General features: G+C 45.9%; 1 protein-coding gene across 1 annotated transcript in view; it reads left to right on the top strand.

Moving 5' to 3' along the window:
- The first annotated feature begins 239 nt into the window (after window positions 1-239).
- TPD52 (tumor protein D52) overlaps window positions 240-22841 on the top strand; it is a 122032-nt gene continuing 99430 nt past the window's right edge. The window contains exon 1 of the mRNA XM_077270707.1: window positions 240-389. Within this exon, the coding sequence (XP_077126822.1) occupies window positions 371-389 (19 nt within the window). The 5' untranslated portion in view covers window positions 240-370. The remainder of the gene's footprint in view (window positions 390-22841) is intronic.

Below are 22841 nucleotides of genomic sequence, written 5' to 3'. Positions count from 1 at the left end.
AAAGAAATCAAGTTGGCAATCCCGGCTTCTTTATCATAGAAAACTGTATTTAGTCTGGTAAATGTTTAATGTCTGCTGCTGTAGGACAAATGAGAAGAAATTGTGTGAAACGCAGGTGCTATTTATGCGGCGGTGTGAACTGAGCCGTATACAGGGCGGGTCCGCGCTATCACACAGCTGGGACACTTGTGTCGGTTCAGCTGTTTAAGTAAAGTTGACACAAAAAAAAAAAGAAAATGTCAGTGAGGGAGGCTGTGAGAGCTGCCCGGGACGTGGGCGTGGAGGAAAGTGGGCTGTCAGGCGGGGAGTGGACGCAGAGCACTGACTGTGTGTGGAGTTGTTACTGCACAGTGCCAGACAGCGAGCAAACATGGAGAGCACGGACCAAGGTAAGTGCTTGTGGTCAGTGCCCCTGATGAGCCGAGTGCGGGAGCACTGACTGCTGTCTGTCTGCTGGGTGATGGGTGACACTGTCCCTTCCAGCGCAGCTGTGCACCGGCTGCTCTCACATTGGGCTGTATAGTGATAATATATTGGTGCCTGCTTATTATACTGCAGGGTCACGTGACCAGATTTCCACTCGCGGATTGTCCTCCACCCGTCGTGGAATATCTTGTATGATGTGTAACATTTGTGTATCCGGCTAATTGTTACTGACGGATCTGCGGCTTCTTATTTTCTGCTCTTGTATTTAACCAAAAGTGAGTTTATCCCTGACACATGCTGGAGGCGGATGGCTGCCGGCTCCTCACTTTCTCTGTGTGGTGTTTTTTGTTTTTAACCCTTGACCTTCCGCACCTGTCTTCTCATCAGCCCCCCCAGTTGCTGGTGATGTGCAGCCCCTTCCCTGTGCTGACAGCTGTGGGTAGACGGGCTGTGACCCAGCTGCCGCCCGCTGGGGGGTGCGGGTGTGTGGCGTGCGGCCCCACAGTGTTTGTGGAGTGGGCTGTCTGTGTTTATGTGCAGGATTCTTGCGGTTCAGTTTATTTAGAAATCGCATGTCTGATTCCTGGCATGAGGTCAGGCCGACTTCACTGACGGATTACATGAGATCTGTGCGTTCTGCCCACTGTGGTGTTAGTGGGGAATTATCGCTGGGGTATATAGTGTAATGTGTGGTGTTGAACTGCAGACCCAAAATATGCAGCAAAGGAACAGAATATCCACTGCTCCAACACCAAGCCGACGCTCTCGTCAGTATCACCCAAGTCAGTTACAATTAGAGACGACGATCTGTCAATTTCAGAAGCAGAAACCATTAAGAATCAATTCCTCCTGGTTTGGTGCTCACAGGAGGTGGGCGTGTGCGGGAGGTGGGGGAGGGGGAGGCAGATGTGTACTCGGGGAGGCAGGCGTGTGGGGGAGGGGGAGGCAGATGTGTACTCGGGGAGGCAGGCGTGTGGGGCAGGGGGAGGCAGATGTGGAATCGGGGGGGAGGCAGATGTGTACTCGGGGAGGCAGGCGTGTGGGGCAGGGGGAGGCAGATGTGTACTCGGGGAGGCAGGCGTGCGGGGCAGGGGGAGGCAGATGTGTACTCGGGGAGGCAGGCGTGCGGGGCAGGGGGAGGCAGATGTGTACTCGGGGAGGCAGGCGTGCGGGGCAGGGGGAGGCAGATGTGTACTCGGGGAGGCAGGCGTGCACTCGGGGAGGCAGGCGTGCGGGGCAGGGGGAGGCAGATGTGTACTCGGGGAGGCAGGCGTGCGGGGCAGGGGGAGGCAGATGTGTACTCGGGGAGGCAGGCGTGTGGGGCAGGGGGAGGCAGATGTGTACTCGGGGAGGCAGGCGTGCGGGGCAGGGGGAGGCAGATGTGTACTCGGGGAGGCAGGCGTGCGGTGCAGGGGGAGGCAGATGTGGAATCGGGGGGGGGGAGGGGAGGCAGATGTGGAATCGGGGGGAGGGGAGGCGTGCGGGGCAGGGGGAGGCAGATGTGGAATCGGGGGGGGGGGAGGCAGATGTGTACTCGGGGAGGCAGGCGTGCGGGGGAGGCAGATGTGGAATCGGGGGGGGGAGGCAGATGTGTACAAGGGGAGGCAGGCGTGTGGGGCAGGGGGAGGCAGATGTGTACAAGGGGAGGCAGGCGTGTGGGGCAGGGGGAGGCAGATGTGTACAAGGGGAGGCAGGCGTGTGGGGCAAATGTGTGGGCAAGATGAGGCAGGCGTGCGCGTAGGGAAGGCCACCCCCAAATAAATGTTTTTCAGGTGGTGTCTCCTAGGGCTGTTCTCACACACCCGTTTTAGTCTTCACAATCATCAAACATGGATCACTTTTCTCTTGTGTCGCCCTGTGTTACTTCCATTTTTCTATCATCACATTTTAAAAACCGATGCCGAAGACTTTTTGTTTATTCTGTATCCATTGACTCTTAATGGCTCAGTGAATATCGGATGTTATATTGCGGTACGCAGGCTTCCTTGCAGTTTTAATGGATCTCTTTAAACTTTAATGGCCGAGTCTGAGCTGCAGAACGGATGAGAATGTTCCATGCTCGGAGTCTCCTGGATCGGATACATTTATCCAGTTGTTAAACTGATGTTGGTAATAATCAATAAGGCTGCACTATAACGAGTCTCCCACAGACCTGTACAATGGGTGTGACTGCAGCCTTATCCTTCCTGACGGAGTCTTCTGTAGTTTTGCATTTTGCTGGTGTCCTTGTCACGACTGCTTGCATTGGGCGCTATATGCGGCCTATTCTGGCTGCACCCATAGTCTGGTCCCTCTATGGTGGCACATCCATATTTGACATGGTGAGGTGTACGGTGTCCTCCAGAACAGTGTCATGACGTGGGCCGTTATATGGGGAACACCAGACGGAGCCGTAATAGGTGTGCATGTTTCTGACCAAACCATCAGAAACTGACTCCATAAGGAGGTAGTTTTTATTCTCAACAAACTGCATTTTTCACTAAAGATTTTAAACTTTAATCTTTTGTTTATTAAAGGGGTATTCCCATCTCCAAGATCCTTTCCCAATAAGTAGTAGGTGTAATAATAACGCTAACAAACACCTCCAATTAGAAGTGTAGTATAGTTCTTCTGATTCGTTATGTCTCTTTCCTCATGGGCAGGCATTGCAGGACCTTAGGTATCCATGTTAACGACCACTGATCTAGTAACAGCTAGTTGCTAGTGGTCGTAACCATGGAAACCTAAGGTCCTGCACATGAGGAAAGACATAGCGAATCAGAAAAACTATACAACATTCTTAAGTGGGGGTATTTACTATTATTATTATTACACCTACTACATATTGGGAAAGGATTATGGAGATGGGAATACCCTTTTAAGAGCCGTCGTGTGATTTAAGTGTTTGCTTATTTTTTTTTAAGCAATATACAATGGCTTTTTTTTTTATCATTGGTCACCAGAATACCTTGTGGACTGGAATGTAGTTTTTTGTGGACATATAATAGGTGATCACTTGTTGACTGATGGGGTTCCAGCCAACACCGATCTGCAGAACAGGACACTTCTCTCCCCATCAGAATAGAGCGCTAGGCCGCGTGCTCCACTGCTGATCCATTCATTCCAATGAGGCTGCCCAGCGCTGCACTTGCCATTTTCTTTCCTCCCCATAGAGAATGAATGGCGCGACAGTCGGCTCTGACCTTCCGCTTTATTTTGTCATCAGAATAACATTTCTCGGTTGGTTCTTCTGATCTGTGAGGGTCCCAGCGGTCGGACACCCACCAATCAGCAAGTTAGAACCTATCCTGATTTTCGGTGCGCTGTCTTAAGTGTTTATACTGCTCCCAGCTGATCTTGCCTGTCCATGCGATAATCACCGGTGTATTGCTTGTCATCGTATCTGACTAAGCAGGTATAGGCAAGTGTGCATACCACAGAGGCGGCCCAGCCAGATGTATGTGGCTCGTGCTGGCCTTAGGCGCTGTACGCCCTTTCCTGTGTGTAGTAACAAACTATAGAGGGTGAATTCAAGAGGTTGTGCTGCCTTCTTTATGGCACTGGTGAGAATCTGTGAGTTCGTGGGGGCGAAGAATATTTTGGGTCACAGTTCTCGATGTATTTCATTAAAGGGATTGTCCAATACTAGACATAACCGTGTCATGTGACCCAGCATTGATATCACGGTGCCAGTCTGAGAGGTAATTTTAGCATTTTTGCACCGCCTCGTTGACTGACTGCTCCTTTGCCAGTAGTCTCAGACCATAGAGCCTCCTTAGTCCAGCAGGAGGACGTGGCACTGGGTGGGGAGTAGAGCTGGAGTGACATAGGCATTAGATCTACCATAGCCCTTCAGTCTCCTTTGTATATTAATTCACACACTGATTTCTCAGTAACAGAGGACTGGCCGTGTAAAGGTATTTCTTGTTGAAAGAGTTACATGCTCAAATTGTTTTGGGGGTGAAATCCTGCTGACAGATTTCCTTTTAAATGTAATCGGTGCAGCTGCACAGGGGCTCAGGAGGTCCACTGCTAGAAAAAAGCAGCTAGTAGCTTCTTAAAAGGAGGCAATCATGAGGAAATGACATTTTATTTAAATTGGGTTTTGTTACATGTATTTTTTTTAACACATTTTAGCAAATATTTTTTTCATATTACAATACTTTTTTATTAAAAAAAAAAAAAATCTTGCAATTTTCATAGGAGCTTACTCATACTAACTTGTCTTGTCCTTTTCATGAAGAGTCTTTAGCTAGCTCCTTGTTAGAGGCAGGATTACAATGACAAGTAACACCGCTGTACACAGCTGATGACACAGGATCCACTAATATCAATAGGTGGTGTCACAGCTCACCTGCTCCTTCTCCCTTCACAATGACCTTTGCACATGTTTATTAGGTGCTTCAGTACAAAACATGGGGTTTAGGGGTCTTGCCATTTTGGCTTTGTACATGTGGTGGTCCCTGAAACAATAGGAAATTAGAGTCTAAAGCCCCCATGTACCTTGCATCAATATCTGCTGAACCTGCCATATCTGCAGATTCGGTCGACTGTTTAATGTGTATGGGGGCCTCAGATAACTCCTTGTCGGAGAGTAAGGCTACTTTCACACTAGCGTCGTGCACTGCACGTTGCTATGCGACGTTGCAGCGCATCGACGCTAGCGTTCAAAGCGTTGCACAACGGGGGCAGCGGATGCAGTTTTACATTGCATCCGCTGCCCCATTGTGAGGTGCGAGGAGGCGGGGGAGGAGTTCCGGCCGCGCATGCGCGGTCGGAAAAGACGGGAACGACGCACAAAAAAAGTTGCATGTAACGTTTTCTTGTGCCAACGGTCCGACGCAACCATCGCACGACGGTTGCGATGTTTGGCAATGCGTCACACTGCGTCGCTAATACACGTCTATGGAGAAAAAACGCATCCTGCAAGCACTTTTGCAGGATGCGTTTTTTTCTCCAGAACGACGCATAGCGACGTGCAGTGCACGACGCTAGTGTGAAAGAGGCCTAAAGGACCTGGCATGCCTTATGGTGGCTCTCTAGTAGAGAATGCAGTAGTGCTCGTTTGAAAAAATGCTCCTGTGTAGGAAAAAGCTCAGCTGGTGGCCATCTCAGCAATCGCCCCGAAGCGTCGTTCAACCATTCCTTGTGTATAGTGGTTATAATAAAATTGTTTAAAACAGGTTTTTATGTTACAGTATTTAAAACGATGGGTAATTTTCTGATGAGGGATTCCCTTTTAAAGAATTGGATAAATGATTGGCCATCCACCTAATGTGTATAGGAACTTTCTGACTGCCGCTACCAGATGATGTCAGGAGACCTAAAGACCAGACTGTTGGAATTCCATCGTCCAATCAGTTTGGATCAGAGAGAGAAGCTGCTACCAGATAATTGCTGCAGCCGCTCTCACTGAGAAAAATGAGAGCTTCTGGTTGAGTGGTCCTGTATTTGAGGATTGATAGATTGCTGCCAGATGAATTGTGATTGGCCAGATTGCATTATCTGTTAGACTGTATTTCAACTGAGTCTGTCAGGATATATCTCCCTATCACACTAATTACTGACATGAGCAAACCAATTACAGACATGGTCCACAATCAGGCTGTGCTCGGGCTGTCGTCACAAAAATGTAAGCATGCCCTCAATGTCGCTTTAGAGATTGTGGGAGCTCGCTGAACTACAGCACATAACCGCCAGACCACTTGCCTGGCCATGGACGGCCCACTGGGCACTTGACCTAATTAGCATAAATATTACACATTTGTTTTCTTATTGGCTTTATTCAGACGAGCGTATAATCGGTCCATGTGTTCTATGTACCGCAGGATGAGACCAAACAAACCCACTATGGCCAACGTACCAGTGCACCTGGTCAGTTTTCCTTACAGATCTATGGTCTGCATTGAAAGAAAAAAAAACATCACAGCCTGCACTACTTTGGTCCGTTATTCAGACAAGAATAATGTATGCAACATGAAGGCTGCTCAAATACCTTTGACAATGCAGATGAGCGCAAGGAACCAGTCAAGTCCTCAATTGACCATCTCGGCAGGCCAAATTTTCAATATGGTCATCTGAACCTGGCCTTACCTACCAAGATCAGAAAAATCTGTTTATACACTCCTTTAGGGAGCTAATGAATTTCACAGTTGAGCTGGGGATTCACAGCAATTTTGGTCATGACACAGGTTGAATGCCCAAAAATTACTTTATGACCCTGAATGGGGTTACATTATGACCCACAAGGTACTGCAACCACTACAAGCAAAATCTGACTGGTTACAACGTTTTGTGACTGTTTCTTTTTTCTTTATTTTTTTTGCTGTCACTATGCTGTGATAAAGAACAATTGTTGGCTGCACGACTTGTCACTGCTAAACTTTCAGTGTAGTCCGAGCCCAACTGTTGGATCGTTAGAGGTTTATCTGTGAGTCCTATGATGAGTTGTTGGGGTACAACAGGGCTCTCGCAGCTGATGTAAGATTTTATTTTTATACCAACCTATTCTGCAGCACTTTAAAAATTGAATCTGTGTATTTTATTATTTTTCTTATTTACACCTATATTTTGTGGTTTATATCCCATCCATCTGATCTAATAGAAACCGCAGAATTCAGTTGTTATGATTTCTCAATATTTACAGCAGGAAATAGTAAAACGTAATTTACCGTATGACTCAGCCGCCTGGAATTTCATCCTTTTTCTTCTAATCTGTTGTCAAGACTCGTATTGTCCTTCACTGAATCCTTATCCAATCAATACCTGGACTTTAGGACATAGTTTTAGTACTTGTTCTTCTATCCTCCACGAGTGGTATGATACAAGGGTCCACAATACCAGTATGGCACAAAGTCATATGATGTTGGCGTGAAAGATGTAAGTGGCCTCAGGATCAGTTCCAAATATTTTATTTCATTAAACGATCTGTACAATGTAATACTAGCCTGGGTTGAGGCCTGAGCGAGGGGCAGCTACAGCTCGGGACCCCACCCATCAACAAGAGTGACAGTCGGGATGTTGAGATCACCGTAGTGTGGAATCAGAGGCGTCCTATTCAAGATCTGTGTAAACATATCCCAGATCAACTGCTTCCGGAGTCTTGAGGAATACATGTTCTTTCAGTTTCTTAATATCGTAGAAGGTGTTTGTCCCAAGACTTATCTGAGATTTGCCTAAAACTCATTTGTCTTTGCCAAGGAGGTAACCTGTTCCTCTATCTTACACCAATACGAGAAGCCATTATTATTTGATAAGTAGGCCTGAAGGAAAAATAGAGGCGAGGTCATGTTAGGAATTATACGGATAATGCCAAATTAATGAATCAAAGTTTTGTCGTTTTTGTTTTTTTTTTTTTGTAAGAATTTTAAAAGTCCCAAAAGATTTAGTGTAAGCTGCACATAGACGCCTTGGCTTCTCAGTTGTCAATTTCAGGTTTAGTAAATGTGCGGTTACATATACTGTCTTTTTAATGCATGATTTCGTAAAGCAGACCATCGGCTTTGTAGTTTTCTTCAGATCATCTGTGTTTTGTGAGTGGATCTAGAGCCAAATATTTAATTTTCCTACAGCTCCTCTGCAGGAGGATTGAAGCATTACATGGACCAGTTATCAAACATTGTCCTATCCATGTATTGCGTAAATGCACCAAGTCCTGTATAGCCAGAGGTGATCTTTGTAGTCACTGTTGATGATATGTAAGTTGAGAGAAGACACGTGTTAACTCAAGTCCTTCACGGGGTGTCTTAAAATGAGTTTTTTTCTTTTAGATAAGACAACCATCATCTGTCTTCTTATGGATTCTTCTAACCCAAATGTTTCCTTACTCATCTTGAAACGAACAGAAAATTAGTCATCAACTTTTCCCGAATCAGTACGTGCAAGAAAGTGATGCCGGTGGGCCGGTGTGTAGCATTGACTGAAAGTGTCCCATTTACAGGGACTACCCCTTCAGATGTCATTATCAATAAGGACTTCTCTCTTGTAACATTCTTTATTATATGAAATATTAAATTTAAAGGAAAAAGTGGGAGTTTTTTTTTTATATATATAATTTTGCTGTTGGTCATGCTTTCTAATAGAAGAGGACACTAAATGTCCACAGGTTGCATGGCTTTGTCATTGGTAAATTCCTCCAGTGCTGGTAAACTCTTATTTCAGTAGTGATTGCTTACATGCAGCTATATATGCCGTGTGATTGCAGGTTGTATATATTGTATTTGCTGTAACCAAATGGGAAACCTCGGCCTCCAAATCCCAAACTCTGAGTACGCCATGTGTCCATACCATGTTGTGGACTCGAGAACATAATGGTAGCATACCCCAGCGACCAAGGATGATCCTTAATACTAAAGTCGTTATACATGTGGCTCTCCATGGGAAGGAGCGAAATGTGGTCCTGATGAAGGCTCATATATGAATACCTCCACATGTGCCTTGAATATAATTTTGCCTTCGATGCATTTTCGAGTGTTGTCTTGGTAACTGGTCTGCGATTGTGTAACCTCGTTAGAAGAAAACTGTTAATTTAAAAAAGTCTTTTCTGTTTGCTGAATATGGAGAAATCTTTGTAGTCCTTGTACTCGCCACAGCTGCCAGACTCCATACAGATAATAAAGTATAATGAGCAGTGAGAACCCGCACCCTCCCTGTACAGTAATGGCTGCAAGTTACGCTTCTCTTTAGGCTTTGCTCTTCTGTGAATCCATCATGTCCATGGTTTTTTTTTTGTTTGTTTTGTTTTTTTTTGCTTGTGGATTCACGTATAAAGTACATACGATATGTGAAATCAGGTCGAACATGTGGTGTTTGGACATTTCTACTTTCAACATGGACAAATATACCGCGTCCTCATGTTTTACATTTGACTCAGTTACTACCAGGTATTCATTTCTGGGTCTAGTTCCTCGCTCTTCTGTGTACATAAGGACATGACATTACCAGTAGATGCATTTACAATGGCCGATCATCAGGAATATCTGCCTGTGTACGGCTGCTTTTACACAATAAGAGCAGCAACGTCTTTATCCTAATATTTGAGAATCGCAGGTAAAAAAACTGCAGCATAGCTGAAATGCGAGAATGCAGCCTAAACAAGCTGCGGTCACCCAAGGAACCAGCAAAACTCTTTTTTTCCTCAGGAAACGTGAATTTTTAGGCTTGACTAAAAATCGCCATCCTCGGCAGCATATCTTCCTGTGTAAACCTAGGTTGTGCAACCATGAGCAATGATGTTCTAGTCTGGCCATCGTGTCTAAGCAGGCTATTAAATGACTACCAGTCGCTGCGCAAATTCGTAAGCTAAATTGCTTTAATCAGTTTTTATAGTTTAGAGCATTGGGATTTGATATTCCTGAAAATCAGAGGTTGTCCAGGACTTTTATATTGATGGTTGATCCTTTAGAATAGGTCATTAATATTTGATTGGTGGGGTTGCTCCACACGTAGCTCCCCGCTGATCTTGATCAGATGTTCTCGGTGCTGTCGGAGACTAGACGTGCGGAGTTGCATAATGGAGGATAGGTCCTCAACCCCTTTTAAAGGAGTATTCCGATCTATTGCTACGCTATGCAATCTAATTTAGATGAGGGTTTAACCTTAAGGCCGGGGCCACACTTGAGTGCAAATGCGAGAAACGCGCATCAATACCCGGCACTGCCGCCGGCACTCGGGACCGGAGTGTGTGGCTGCATGTGTGCGGCTACTTCGGTTCAAACCGCCGGCAGCAGTGCCGGGTATTGAGGCGAGAGACTCGCGCTGCACACGCAAGTGTGACCCCAGCCTAACACTGTGACCCCTCCATCCCTCCCGTCCCCTTTAAATGTTTCTCTGCACAGTCATTGAATGGGACAAAGGGTTAAACCAATTATATGGCTGTGGGACAAATTTAAAGAAATCCTTCTCAACCGGTGTAACAGTCTATAGTATACCCAGAGTGCAGACAAAATTTTGTTGGAAAAAACAGAAATTGCTGGACAACGTTTAACCCTTATAACTTCCTAACAATAAAATGTTTCACAATTTGTGGTGATGTAAAGTAGACATGTGGTTAATGTTATGTATTAACTATTTTGTGTAACAATATTTTTATGCTCTTAAATCAGAGTTAAGTTTGAAAATGTCAAAATTTCTGTGTTTTTTCACGCAACTCGCGTTGAATAAATTTTACCACTGTCATGAAGTAAAATGTCACAAAAAAACGTTCTCAGAATCATAAAGTGACACTGGTCAGAATTGTAAAATTTAGCTCGGTCAGGAAGCTGAAAACGGGCTATATTGAAAAATCTGGTGACAGGTCTGCTTTAACAGAAGTAATTTTCAAGAAGACCTTTAAAATATCTGTAAGTTTACAAACAGACCATACTCAGTAATTGTACTACTATCTGTATAATTATCGTTAGCCGAGTGCTGTAAATCATACCTTGATGTGGCTGTATTTCTCTTGTTGCAGCAGAATTAATAACACACACCAGCAGAATTAATCACCCATGTGACAGACTATCTTCAGTAGCCCACCACTCATCTTCCTGCCAGGAGGGTGATGTGCTCCTGATTGACATTTTGTACCAGTGGAACTGTGTTCTCACCTATTCTACCGGCTGAGTCCTCTTTATCCCTGTAGCATCGGAGGAACACCATGGCACTGTAGCTGGCTCAATCCAGGATTGGACTAGTTTCAGAGCAGCGCTTTCAAGCTATATATCAAAGAGCTTGGACGCGTGCCTTTCTTGCCTGGGACAACTGACCACATCTGATAGACTATAGCAATGAACATTAACTATGTGCCAGGCAGAAGAGCAGAGCACAGGCGCAGGATTTCGTACGATTACAGCGCTGAGGGGGCGGCGAAAATCAACACAGAAGAGATGACTGACAGCAGTTGGGCGCTTCTAAGAGGAGGCTTCAGACCTGCCTCCAGGTACAAAGATAGGTATTTCAGCTAAATTATAAATACATTTATTGTGGGAATAACAGCAACAAAAACTAAAAGAGCCACCTTGTTAGACTGCAGCATTACTGATGCACAAGGAGGCTCTTTTAGTTTATAACGGCTGGAGGGGGTGACAGTGTCCCTTTAACCTGCAGATATAGGGTCAATCTACAGGTAACCGGCCACTGTACTGAAAGCTTGGCACCCTGGAGAAAATGAACTTTTTCTCCTGGGAGCCGCCGGCGCTCACGTGCTGACTAGATGGGCATGGCTTCGCTCAAAGCCACTGTACTGAGTGAGGCCAGAGACATCTAGTTGGAATGTGGCCGGAAGTATGCAAATCGCATACTTATGGTCCTATGACTGATTGATTGCTCCCGGAGAATCCTCAGTGTGTGTGTGTGAAATGAAGATTCACAAGTCTTCTGGCACACAGGCTACAAGGTTTGTAGTTAAAGGCTGCACAAGCCTTTTAATTCACAAGACCACATTTCATTATACACTTAAAGGGGTTGTCCACTACTAGGACAACCACTTAAACTGAATGTTCAGCCCAGATAAAATAAGTCTATACTCTCCTCCTGTGCCGGCTCCGTTGCAGCGGTGTTGGTACTCGCTCTTCCCGGGGCTGTGATGCGGTGGAATGACAAGCGGCGCCCAATCAGCACTGGCGTCACTGTCTCCGCTTTCGGACAAACTGAACATGAACAGGAAGTCGGAGATCATGATCTGCAGCCTGGACTGAGCACTGGCATTGTGTGTCACGACACCGCATCACAGCCTAGGGGAAAGCGAGTGCCGACTCTGTGGGAAAGGCGCCTACTTGGGAGGGGGAGGTGAGAATAGGCTTTATTATATTATTGGGGCCAAATATTTAGTTTAAGAAGGGGTTGTCCTAGTAGTGGACAGCCCCATAATCCCATATGATGGACTATCCCGTCGAGGTGACCTGGGACTTAATTCCCAGTGACGGATAGTACGTCATATGCGATCGGCCGTGCTCACGGGGGGAGCGCGGCCGGGTGTCAGCTGACACCATCGCAGCGGACATCCGGCACTATGTGCCAGGAGCGGTCACGGACCGCCCCTGGCACATTAACCCCCGGAACACTGCGATCAAGCATGATAGCAGCGATCAAGCATGATAGCAGCGTTCCGGCAGTACAGGGAAGCATCGCGCAGGGAGGGGGCTCCCTGTGGGCTTCCCTGAGACCCCCGGTACAAGGCGATGTGCTCACCTTGTACCGAGCGTCTCCTCCCTGCAGGCCCCGGTTCCAAAATGGCCGCGGGGCTACATCTGGGTCCTGCAGGGAGGTGGCTTACCAGCGCCTGCTCAGAGCAAGCGCTGGTAAGCCTGCAGCCCTGCATGTCAGATCGCTGATCTGACACAGTGCCCTGCAAAGTGTCAGATCAGCGATCTGACCCTATGACATGATGCCCCCCCCTGGGCAATGTTATAAAGTATAAAAAAAAAAAAAATATTCACATGTGGTGTGAAGAAAAAAAAAAAAAAAAAAAAAAAAACTAAATAAAGAGAAAATTATATCTTTTGTTCCCATAAATACATTTCTTTATCTAAATAATAAAAAAATAAAAGTACACATTTAGTATCGCCGCGTCTGTAACGACCTCACCTATAAAACTGTCCCGCTATTTAACCCCTTGAGTGAACGTGGCAAAAAACACTTTATCATACTGCTGAACAAAAAGTGGAATAACACGTGATCAAAAAGATGGATATAAATAACCATGATACCGCTGAAAATGTCATCTTGTCCCGCAAAAAACGAGCCACCATACAGCATCATCAGTGAAAAAATAAAAGTTAGTCCTCAGAATAAAGCGATGCAAAAATAATTATTTTTTCTATAAAAGTTTTTATCGTATAAAAGTGCCAAAGCCTAAAAAAATGATATAAATGAGGTATCGATGTAATCGTACTGACCCGAAGAATAAAACTGCTTTATCCATTTTACCAAACGCGGAACGGTATAAACGCCTCCCCCAAAAGAAATTCATGAATAGCTGGTTTTTGGTCATACTGCCTCACAAAAATCGGAATAAAAAGCGATCAAAAAATGTCACGTGCCCGAAAATGTTACCAATAAAAACGTCAACTCGTCCCGCAAAAAACAAGACCTCATATGACTCTGTGGACCAAAATATGGAAAAATTATAGCTCTCAAAATGTGGAGACGCAAAAACTATTTTTTTGCAATAAAAAGCGTCTTTTAGTCTGACGGCTGCCAATCATAAAAATCCGCTAAAACCCCCCCGCTATAAATAGTAAATCAACCCCCCTTCATCACTCCCTTAAAGGAAAAATAATAAAATTAAGAAAATGTATTTCCTTTTTCCCATTAGGGTTTCAGTTAGAATTGGGGGGTTTCCACTGTTTAGGCACATCAGGGGCTCTCCAAACGCAACATGGCGTCCGATCTCAATTCCAGCCAATTCTGCGTTGATAAAGTAAAACAGTGCTCCTTCCCTTCCGAGCTCTCCCGTGCGCCCAAACAGGGGTTTACCCCCACATATGGGGTATCGGCGTACTGAGGACAAATTGAACAACAACTTTTTGGGTCCATTTTCTCTTGTTACCATTGGTAAAATAAAACAAATTGGAGCTGAAGTAAATTTTGTGTGGAAAAAAAAGTTAAATGTTCATTTTTATTTAAACATTCCAAAAATTCCTGTGAAGCACCTGAAGGGTTAATAAACTTCTTGAATGGGGTTTTGAGCACCTTGAGGGGTGCAGTTTTTAGAATGGTGTCACACTTGGTTATTTTCTATCATATAGACCCCTCAAAATGACTTCAAATGAGATGTGGTCCCTAAAAAAAAAAATGGTGTTGTAAAAATGAGAAATTGCTGCTCAACATTTAACCCTTAACTCCCTAACAACAACAAAAAAAAATTTGGTTCCAAAATTGTGCTGATGTAAAGTAGACATGTGGGAAATGTTACCTATTAAGTATTTTGTGTGACATATCTCTGTGATTTAATTGCATAAAAATTCAAAGTTGGAAAATTGCAAAATGTTCAAAATTTTAGCCAAATTTCCATTTTTTTCACAAATAAATGCATGTAATATCAAATAAATTTTACCACTATCATAAAGTACAATATGTCACTAGAAAACTGTGTCAGAATCATCAGGATCCGTTGAAGCGTTCCAGAGTTATAACCTCATAAAGGGACAGTGGTCAGAATTGTAAAAATTGGCCCGGTCATTACCGTGCAAATCACCCTTGGGGCTTAAGGGGGTTAAAGGCTCATGCAGATCTCTGTGCAAATCGGTTCGACTCTCCCGGCCCAATCGTCATTTGTTTGTGTGTCTGAGACCGGATCAGTTTGCATGCACCTCTGCTTGAGGCGCCCTCACTGCCCACAATGATTGAAGAGTACATTGCAATGCAGCTACAGATTAAGACTTGAATAACAACTACACCCCGCAGATACCTGGCAGGAAAAGACCAGGATATGAATGTGCAGATCCTTCTTCCCCTCTAACATGACCATTGGGAGAATAAGACACGGTGTTACTGAACATTCTGCGTCTGTGCCTGGGATGTTTGCTCTTGTGAGCCGCCTCTCATCAGGCAGTCATGTGAGAGCTGTGGGTTTAGTACACGTGTCTCTAGCTGGTATCGTGGGTGGGTGGGGTTGGTATGAGCTTTTCTCTGTTGTATCCTGGCCTTCATTAGCGTTTCCTGCATGACTGGTCAAGTGCATCATTCTGATTAAAGTTCTCCCTTTTATAGTGAATGTTGCTTTGATCATTATTTCTTGTAGACGTCAACATCATTACAAAATATCTAAAATATTGAAAGCTCACGGTCTATTATATATATTTGTGGGCTCTGTGATGCTGGGGCGCGGGCAGGGTGGGCACTGAGATGCTGGGGCTCGGGCAAGCTATAGTGGTGATGTGCACAACAGCTAAATGTGTAGCACCAACACAACTTTAAGTTGTCATAAAATACTATTTTCAAGCATCAAAACATTTTCTCTTTAAAGGTATAATTGGGCAATAAAGAAGCACTCCCATTAAAATTGATTAAACCTTGTGTAAATATACACTGCTCAAAAAAAAAAAAAATAAAGGGAACACTAAAATACCACATCCTAGATATCTCTGAATGAAATATTTCAGTTGCAAATCTTTATTCATTACATAGTGGAATGTGAGAACAATAAAACATTAAAAAATGATCAATGTAAATCAAAATTAATATCCCATGGAGGTCTGGAGTTGGAATGATGCTCAAAATCAAAGTGGAAAATGAAGTTGCAGGCTGATCCAACTTCAGTGGAAATGCCTCAAGACAAGGAAATAATACTCAGTAGTGTGTGTGTGGCCTCCACGTGCCTGTATGATCTCCCTACAACGCCTGGGCATGCTCCTGATAAGGCGGTGGATGGTCTCTAGAGGGATCTCCTCCCAGACCTGGACTAAAGCATCCACCAACTTCTGGACAGTCTGTGGTGCAACGTGACTTTGGTGGATGGTGCGAGACATGATGTCCCAGATGTGTTCAATCGGATTCAGGTCTGGGGAATGGGCGGGCCAGTCCATAGCTTCAATGTCTTCATCTTGCAGGAACTGCGGACACACTCCAGCCACATGAGGTCTGGCATTGTCCTGCATTAGGAGGAACCCAGGGCCAACCGCACAAGCATATGGTCTCACAAGGGGGTCTGAGGATCTCATCTCGGTACCTGATGGCAGTCAGGCTACCTCTGGTGAGCACATGGAGGGCTGTGCGGCCCTCCAAAGAAATGCCACCCCACACCATTACTGACCCACTGCCAAACCGATCATGCTGAAGATGTTGCAGAGAGCAGATCGCTCTCCACGGTGTCTCCAGGCTCTGTCACGTCTGTCACATGCGCTCAGTGTGAACCTGCTTTCATCTGTGAAGAGCACAGGGTGCCAGTGGCGAATTTGGCAATCCTGGCGTTCTGTGGCAAATGCCAAGCATCCTGCACGGTGTTGGGCTGTGAGCACAACCCCCATCTGTGGATGTCGGTCACTCAGACCATCCTCATGGAGTCGGTTTCTAACCGTTTGTGCAGACACATGCACATTTGTGGCCTGCTGGAGGTCATTTTGCAGGGCTCTGGCAGTGCTCCTCCTGTTCCTTCTTGCACAAAAGGCTGATCTAGCGGTCCTGCTGCTGGGTTGTTGCCCTCCTGCGGCCCCCTCCTTGTCTCCTGGTATACTGGCCTGTCTCCTGGTAGCGCCTACAGCCTCTGGACACTATGCTGACACACAGCAAACCTTCTTGCCACAGCTCATATTGATGTGCCATCCTGGATGAGCTGCACTACCTGAGCCAGTTGTGTGGGTTGTAGAGTCCGTCTCATGCTACCACAAATGTGAAAGCACAACCAACATTCAAGTGACCAAAACATCAGCCAGAAAGCGTTGGTACTGAGATGTGATCTGTGTCCCCACCTGCAGAACCACTCCTTTATTGAGTGTGTCTTGATAATTGCCAATAATTTCAATCTGTTGTCTATTCCATTTGCACAACAGCATGTGAAATTGATTGTCAAACAGTGTTGCTTCCTAAGTGGACAGTTTGATTTCACAGAAGATTGATTTACTTGGAGTTATATTCTGTTGTTTAAGTGTTCCCTTTATTTTTTGAGCAGTATATTCTGTGTAGGTGTATTAATATGCTCACCAATCTCCATCTTCCCTGACTTCCAGTGATGCTCTGGCCCCTTTCTGGCTTGCGTGATGGCTATTTGGGCTAGCTGGATCATGCAGAACTCTGTATCAGCCAGAAGACTTCATGACAATGCAAGACACTGGAGCTGCAGAACAAGGCACCATAGTCAGTCTCTCCCTCTCCCTCTCCCTCTCGTAATGGGACTTCTTCTTAATGATCAGTCCTGATATTATATTCAATTTTTAATACATTAGGATTGAGCTACAATTGATTTGTAGAAGCTGCGGTATAACGAGCATGTTTCTCTCTCTGCATCCCTTCTATTCCGTGCAGGTATTTGTTTTCGCTTTGCAGTCCTGATTGCTGTTTATCCGTTCTCCGAGGCGTCTCTTACTACTTATTGCTTTGTAGACAGGAAGTCTCATAGCTGCAAGATACTAAACTTGGGTTCCTAGATCTGCATTGTTCATCTATAGAGAATTCTTGGGTTGGGTTTATTCTTAGCAAATCACAAACCTGTTGATCAAGTTTGCGTAAAATGTGGCTGCAGATTCCTTTAACCGTGGAACATTGATTTCTTATTACAACACCTTTCTAGCTGCAAAAGGAGCTTATATGGGTAATGCTAAAACCGGCCATAGATGGTAACTTTTTGTGGCCTGGATCCCAAGAAAATGATGCATGACAGCATGTTTCTTCTATTGTCATCATTATAGTCAATGGCATTGTCGCCGCATACACCTGAAACCCGTTTTGAGGAGGGTTCGGACCAAGCCACGACGAGACCACTGAACATGGGCAAGAACGCAATGTGAAAGGGGCCTTATGAACACTGGCGGTCTCCAAGGAGAAACCCCTCGATAGATCTTGAAACTACTTGCACAGCTTTGTGCTTGTAGGGCCCTATTCACACTACTGTGTGTTTTTGAAGAAGTTTTTATTGTAAAAGAAAACAAAACAATCTATCTTGGTGGTTTTTCTTACTATATATAGATACATTTTTACCATCAGTTTTGCTCCCAGATGTGATAATAATGTTCAAGATTACAAAGTCAAACATCTTAAATCAAGAATAATAGAACAAAGGGAGTAAACTGGACACAAGAAAACATTATTTTCCGCTCATTAAAAAATGGATAGTTCTCAATTATACATGAATGTCGTGTATGTGGTTGTATTTTTATTTTTCTCTGTCGCCCATGACGGCACCACGGAGAGAGGGGATCCGCCCACCAAGGACAGGAAACCTACAGATAAAAAGGGCGGTACCACTCTCCCGCATCAGTTGGCTTCCTGTCCTTGATGGGAGACCTACAGACTTACCAGAAGGAAGATCGTCGTGGGATTCCGGGGCCAATCAGTCCGACTCAGGCAGCTGGGGTCCCTCTGCCTCGGCTGGTGTGGTCACCCGAAGCGCCACCGCTGGGGCTAGTGGGCCTCTAGGGTGTGCGGGGGAGGTGACATGGAGTTCGCGGTCACCTCCCTAGGTAAGATGCAGCAGCGGCAACATCCAGGGGGTCCCTCTGTGGTTGCGGGAGGAGCAGCGCGGCTCTCCCTTTGGAAGCGTCAGCCTGCACACTGCATAGCCGACCGGCGTGCAGGGACCGCGCATTAGGGCAGGCTGCAGGCTGCAAAAAGACCGGGAGCTTCGGTGGGCAGCGGGTCATGTGCGGCACCATCTTGAAACTGCACGTTGGAAAGAGCGATAATGGCACACTCCGCAGGCGCCGGAAGAGGTGCTTCTGCGCAGGCGCATCATTGAATCAAGCGGTGGGAATCGCCGCTGCATAAAAAGAGGCTGCTTCAGTAATCCGTCGGTAAAGGAACCGCAGCACGAGCCGCGGCACAGGCCGCAGCGCAAACCGCAGCACTAGCCACAAAAAAAAAAAAAGCCACAGCAGCGATAAACATACAGGGGGGTCCCTCTGTGGTTACGGGGAGAGTGGCGCTCTCCCCCCTGAAGCATAAGCCTGCAATCTGCAAAAGCCGGGGCCCCCGGTGTGCAAGAAAAAAAAAAAAAAGCCGCATGCTGCCTCTCCCAGAATCTTCTCCAGGGAAACACCTGAGCTCAGCCTACTTCAGTTGCCAGGCCTGGACCTCATGGGGGAGAGAAAATCATTGACAGCAATGCAGCATTCCTGATGGGACGCCGCTTCCCCTTATGATGGGCTCTCGGCGTCACCAGCTCCCCCTGTTTTTTAGCAGGTATGGAGCCAGCACAGGTAAGTGCATGGTGGAATGTTCTGTTGATAGCTCATGCCTTTGTGCAAAGCTGTGCTAGAGCTTCATATGTGAGGTATGTTTTCACATATACACAGCCAGTCCTTGGACCTCTAGGCTATAATAAGGCCATATGTCCAGGCTACATCTCATGATTTGCCTTAAGTTAGTTGCATGTCTTGTCTGCGCAGAGCCTTATGATTAGACTTCAAAACTGACCTTTGGAAGCATGGTTTTCACTTTTTTTTTTTTTTGTGAGGGGGGTCTGATAAACAGGTGTCTCAAGTTGCAAAGAAAAGTAACTACTCTCTGCCTTGGGAGGACATATAGTGTTAATGGAGCACTTTGCCTCCATGAAGACTGCCCTTCAGCTGCGACTCATTAGTTAGCTCCTTCGGGTGGGGTCAGTCTGACAAATGAGATGTACTATTCAGAGTGGAGGCTTATCCGTATCTCTGAGAGATTGCTCTTTTGCTTGTAACTATGTGCCAATTTTCAAGCATGACTGTAGCTCTATGCTTTATATTGTGTGTGGCTGAACATCATATAATAATAATAATAATAATAATAATACTGGTCTTTATTTTTGTGTAGCGCTAACATATTACGCAGCGCTTTGCGGACCTGGTCATCGCTGTCCCCGGTGGGGCTCAGTCTGAATTTCCTATCGGTGTGTCTTTGGGGTGTGGGAGGAGGCCGGAGTGCCCGGAGGAGACCCACGCAAACACGGAGAGAGCATGCGGGCTCTTTGCCGATGTTGTCCTGGGTGGGATTTGGGCCCGGGACTCCAGCGCTGCAGGGCTGGCCACTAAGCCACCGTGCTGCCCCATATCATACGGCATCATGATACTTTTATGCATGATACTTTTATGCATTATATTGAGTGCCACACATTGCATCATGTTTCCTCTATGCATCGTATTGAGTGCCTCTGTGTGTCATATTGCATCTTAGAGCCTCTATGCATCTTACCGAGTGCCCCTGCATGTCATGGTGCCTCTTTGCATTATATTGCGTGTCTGTGTATCATATTGCTTCTATGCATTATGTCGTGTGTCCCTGTATCATGTCGCATCATAGTGCTTCTATGCATTATATTACATGCCTCTACGTATCATATTACATCATGGTGCCTCTATGCCTTATATTGCGTGCCTCTGTGCATCATATTGCGGCATGGTGCCTCTATGCATCTTACTGAGTGCCTCTGTGCGTCATATGGCATCATGGTGCCTCTATACATCATACTAAGTGCCCCTGTGCATCATATTGCATCATGGTGCCTCTATGCATTATATGGCATGTCTCTGTGTATCATATTGCATCATAGTGCTTTTATGCATTATATTGCATGCCTCTATGTATCATTTTGCATCATAGTACCTCTAGGCATCGTATTGAGTGCCTCTGCGTGTTGTATTGCATCATAGTTAGTGTTGAGCATTCCGATGCTGCAAGTATCGGGTATCGGCCGATACTTGCTGTATCGGAATTCCGATACCGGGATTCCGATACTCTTGTGGTATCGGGTATCGGGTATCGGAACAACATTAATGTTAAAATGTGTAAAATAGAGAATTAAAATAAAAAATATCGCTATACTCACCTGTCCGACGCAGCCGGGACCTCAGCGCAGGAACCGGCAGCGTTGTTTGTTTAAAATTCCCGCTTTTACATGGTTACGCGAAGTCCCGGCTTGTGATTGGTCAGGGCGGCCATGTTGCCGGGCCGCGGACCAATCACAGCAAGCCGTGACGAAAATACGTCACGGCTTGCTGTGATTGGTCCGCGTCCCGGCAACATGGCCGCCATTAACCAATCACAAGCCGTGACGTCACGGGAGGCTGGAAACGCGCTCATTTTAAAAAGGACGCGTGTCCAGCCTCCCGTGACGTCACGGCTTGTGATTGGTTGCGCCGCGGTCAACCAATCACAAGCCGTGACGTCACGGGAGGCTGGACACGCGCCCATTTCAAAATGAGCGCGTCCAGCCTCTCGGCTTGTGATTGGTTGATCGCGGCGCAACCAATCACAAGCCGTGACGTCACGGGAGGCTGGACACGCGCCCATTTCAAAATGAGCGCGTCCAGCCTCTCGGCTTGTGATTGGTTGCGCCGCGATCAACCAATCACAAGCCGTGACGTCATGGGAGGCTGGACACGCGCCCATTTCAAAATGAGCGCGTCCAGCCTCCCGGCTTGTGATTGGTTGATCGCGGCGCAACCAATCACAAGCCGTGACGTCACGGGAGGCTGGACACGCGCCCATTTTAAAATGAGCGCGTGTCCAGCCTCCCGTGACGTCCCGGCTTGTGATTGGTCAGGGCGGCCATATTGCCGGGACGCGGACCAATCACAGCAAGCCGTGACGTAATTTCGTCACGGCTTGCTGTGATTGGTCCGCGTCCCGGCAACATGGCCGACCTGACCAATCACAAGCCGGGAATTCACGTAACCAAGTAATAGCGCGATTTTTAAACAAACAACGCTGCCGGTTCCCTCGCTGAAGTCCCGGCTGCGTCGGACAGGTGAGTATAGCGATATTTTTTATTTTAATTCTTTCTTTTACACATTTATATGGTTCCCAGGGCCTGAAGGAGAGTTTCCTCTCCTTCAGACCCTGGGAACCATCAGGGATACCGTCCGATACTTGAGTCCCATTGACTTGTATTGGTATCGGGTATCGGTATCGGATTGGATCCGATATTTTGCCGGTATCGGCCGATACTTTCCGATACCGATACTTTCAAGTATCGGACGGTATCGCTCAACACTAATCATAGTGCCTCTATGCATCGTACTGAGTGCCTCTGTGCTTCATATTGCATTATTGTGCCTCTACGTATCATATTGAGAGCCTCTGTGCATCATGTTGCATCATAGTGCCTTTATGCATCATATTGAGTGCATCTGTGCTTTATATTGCATCAGTGCCTCTATGCATCATATTGAGTGCCGCTGTGCAGCATGTTGCATTATAGTGCCTTTACGCATCATATTGAGTACCTCTGCTTCATATTGCATCATTGTGCTTTTATGCATCATATTGAGTGCCTCTGTGTATCATATTGCATCATAGTGCCTCTGTGCTTCATGTTGTATTATAGTGTTTCATATTGCCTGTGTGCATCATAGTTCACAGTGCCTCTGTGCATCATGTCGCATCTTAGTGCTTCATATTGCCTTTATACATTGTATTACATTATATTGCATCGTGGTGCTTCATTGTGCTTTTTTGCTTCACATTGCACATTGATGCATAGCCCCTCCATGCATCAAGATGTGTGCTTGCGGGCATCTTATTGCTTCAGTGCCCCTGTGCCTTAGGGGGTATCATAGTACCTCTGTGCTTCCTAGTACTTCGGGCTTGATATTTTCTTTTTTGGCTCTGGGTTAGACCTTCTGATTTAGGTTATGCAGCCACGCACAAGGTATATTGTGGATCTACCATTTCACATTTTTGTCTTGGGCCCCAACTTTGGCTTATAGAGTCCTAGTGGTTTTGTACCCAGTTCCAACTTCTGTTGATTCATTCTTTACAACAGGGCTTAGCTGAGCTTTGCTTGAATTGGCTGAGTAAATTAGCAGTTCTTCCGTATGGAACAGTTT

This window comes from Ranitomeya variabilis, chromosome 6 (assembly GCF_051348905.1).
Source record: "Ranitomeya variabilis isolate aRanVar5 chromosome 6, aRanVar5.hap1, whole genome shotgun sequence".
Lineage (NCBI taxonomy): Eukaryota > Metazoa > Chordata > Amphibia > Anura > Dendrobatidae > Ranitomeya > Ranitomeya variabilis.
Note: the sequence above shows the minus strand (reverse complement) of the source record. Positions and strands in the feature narration are given on the sequence as shown.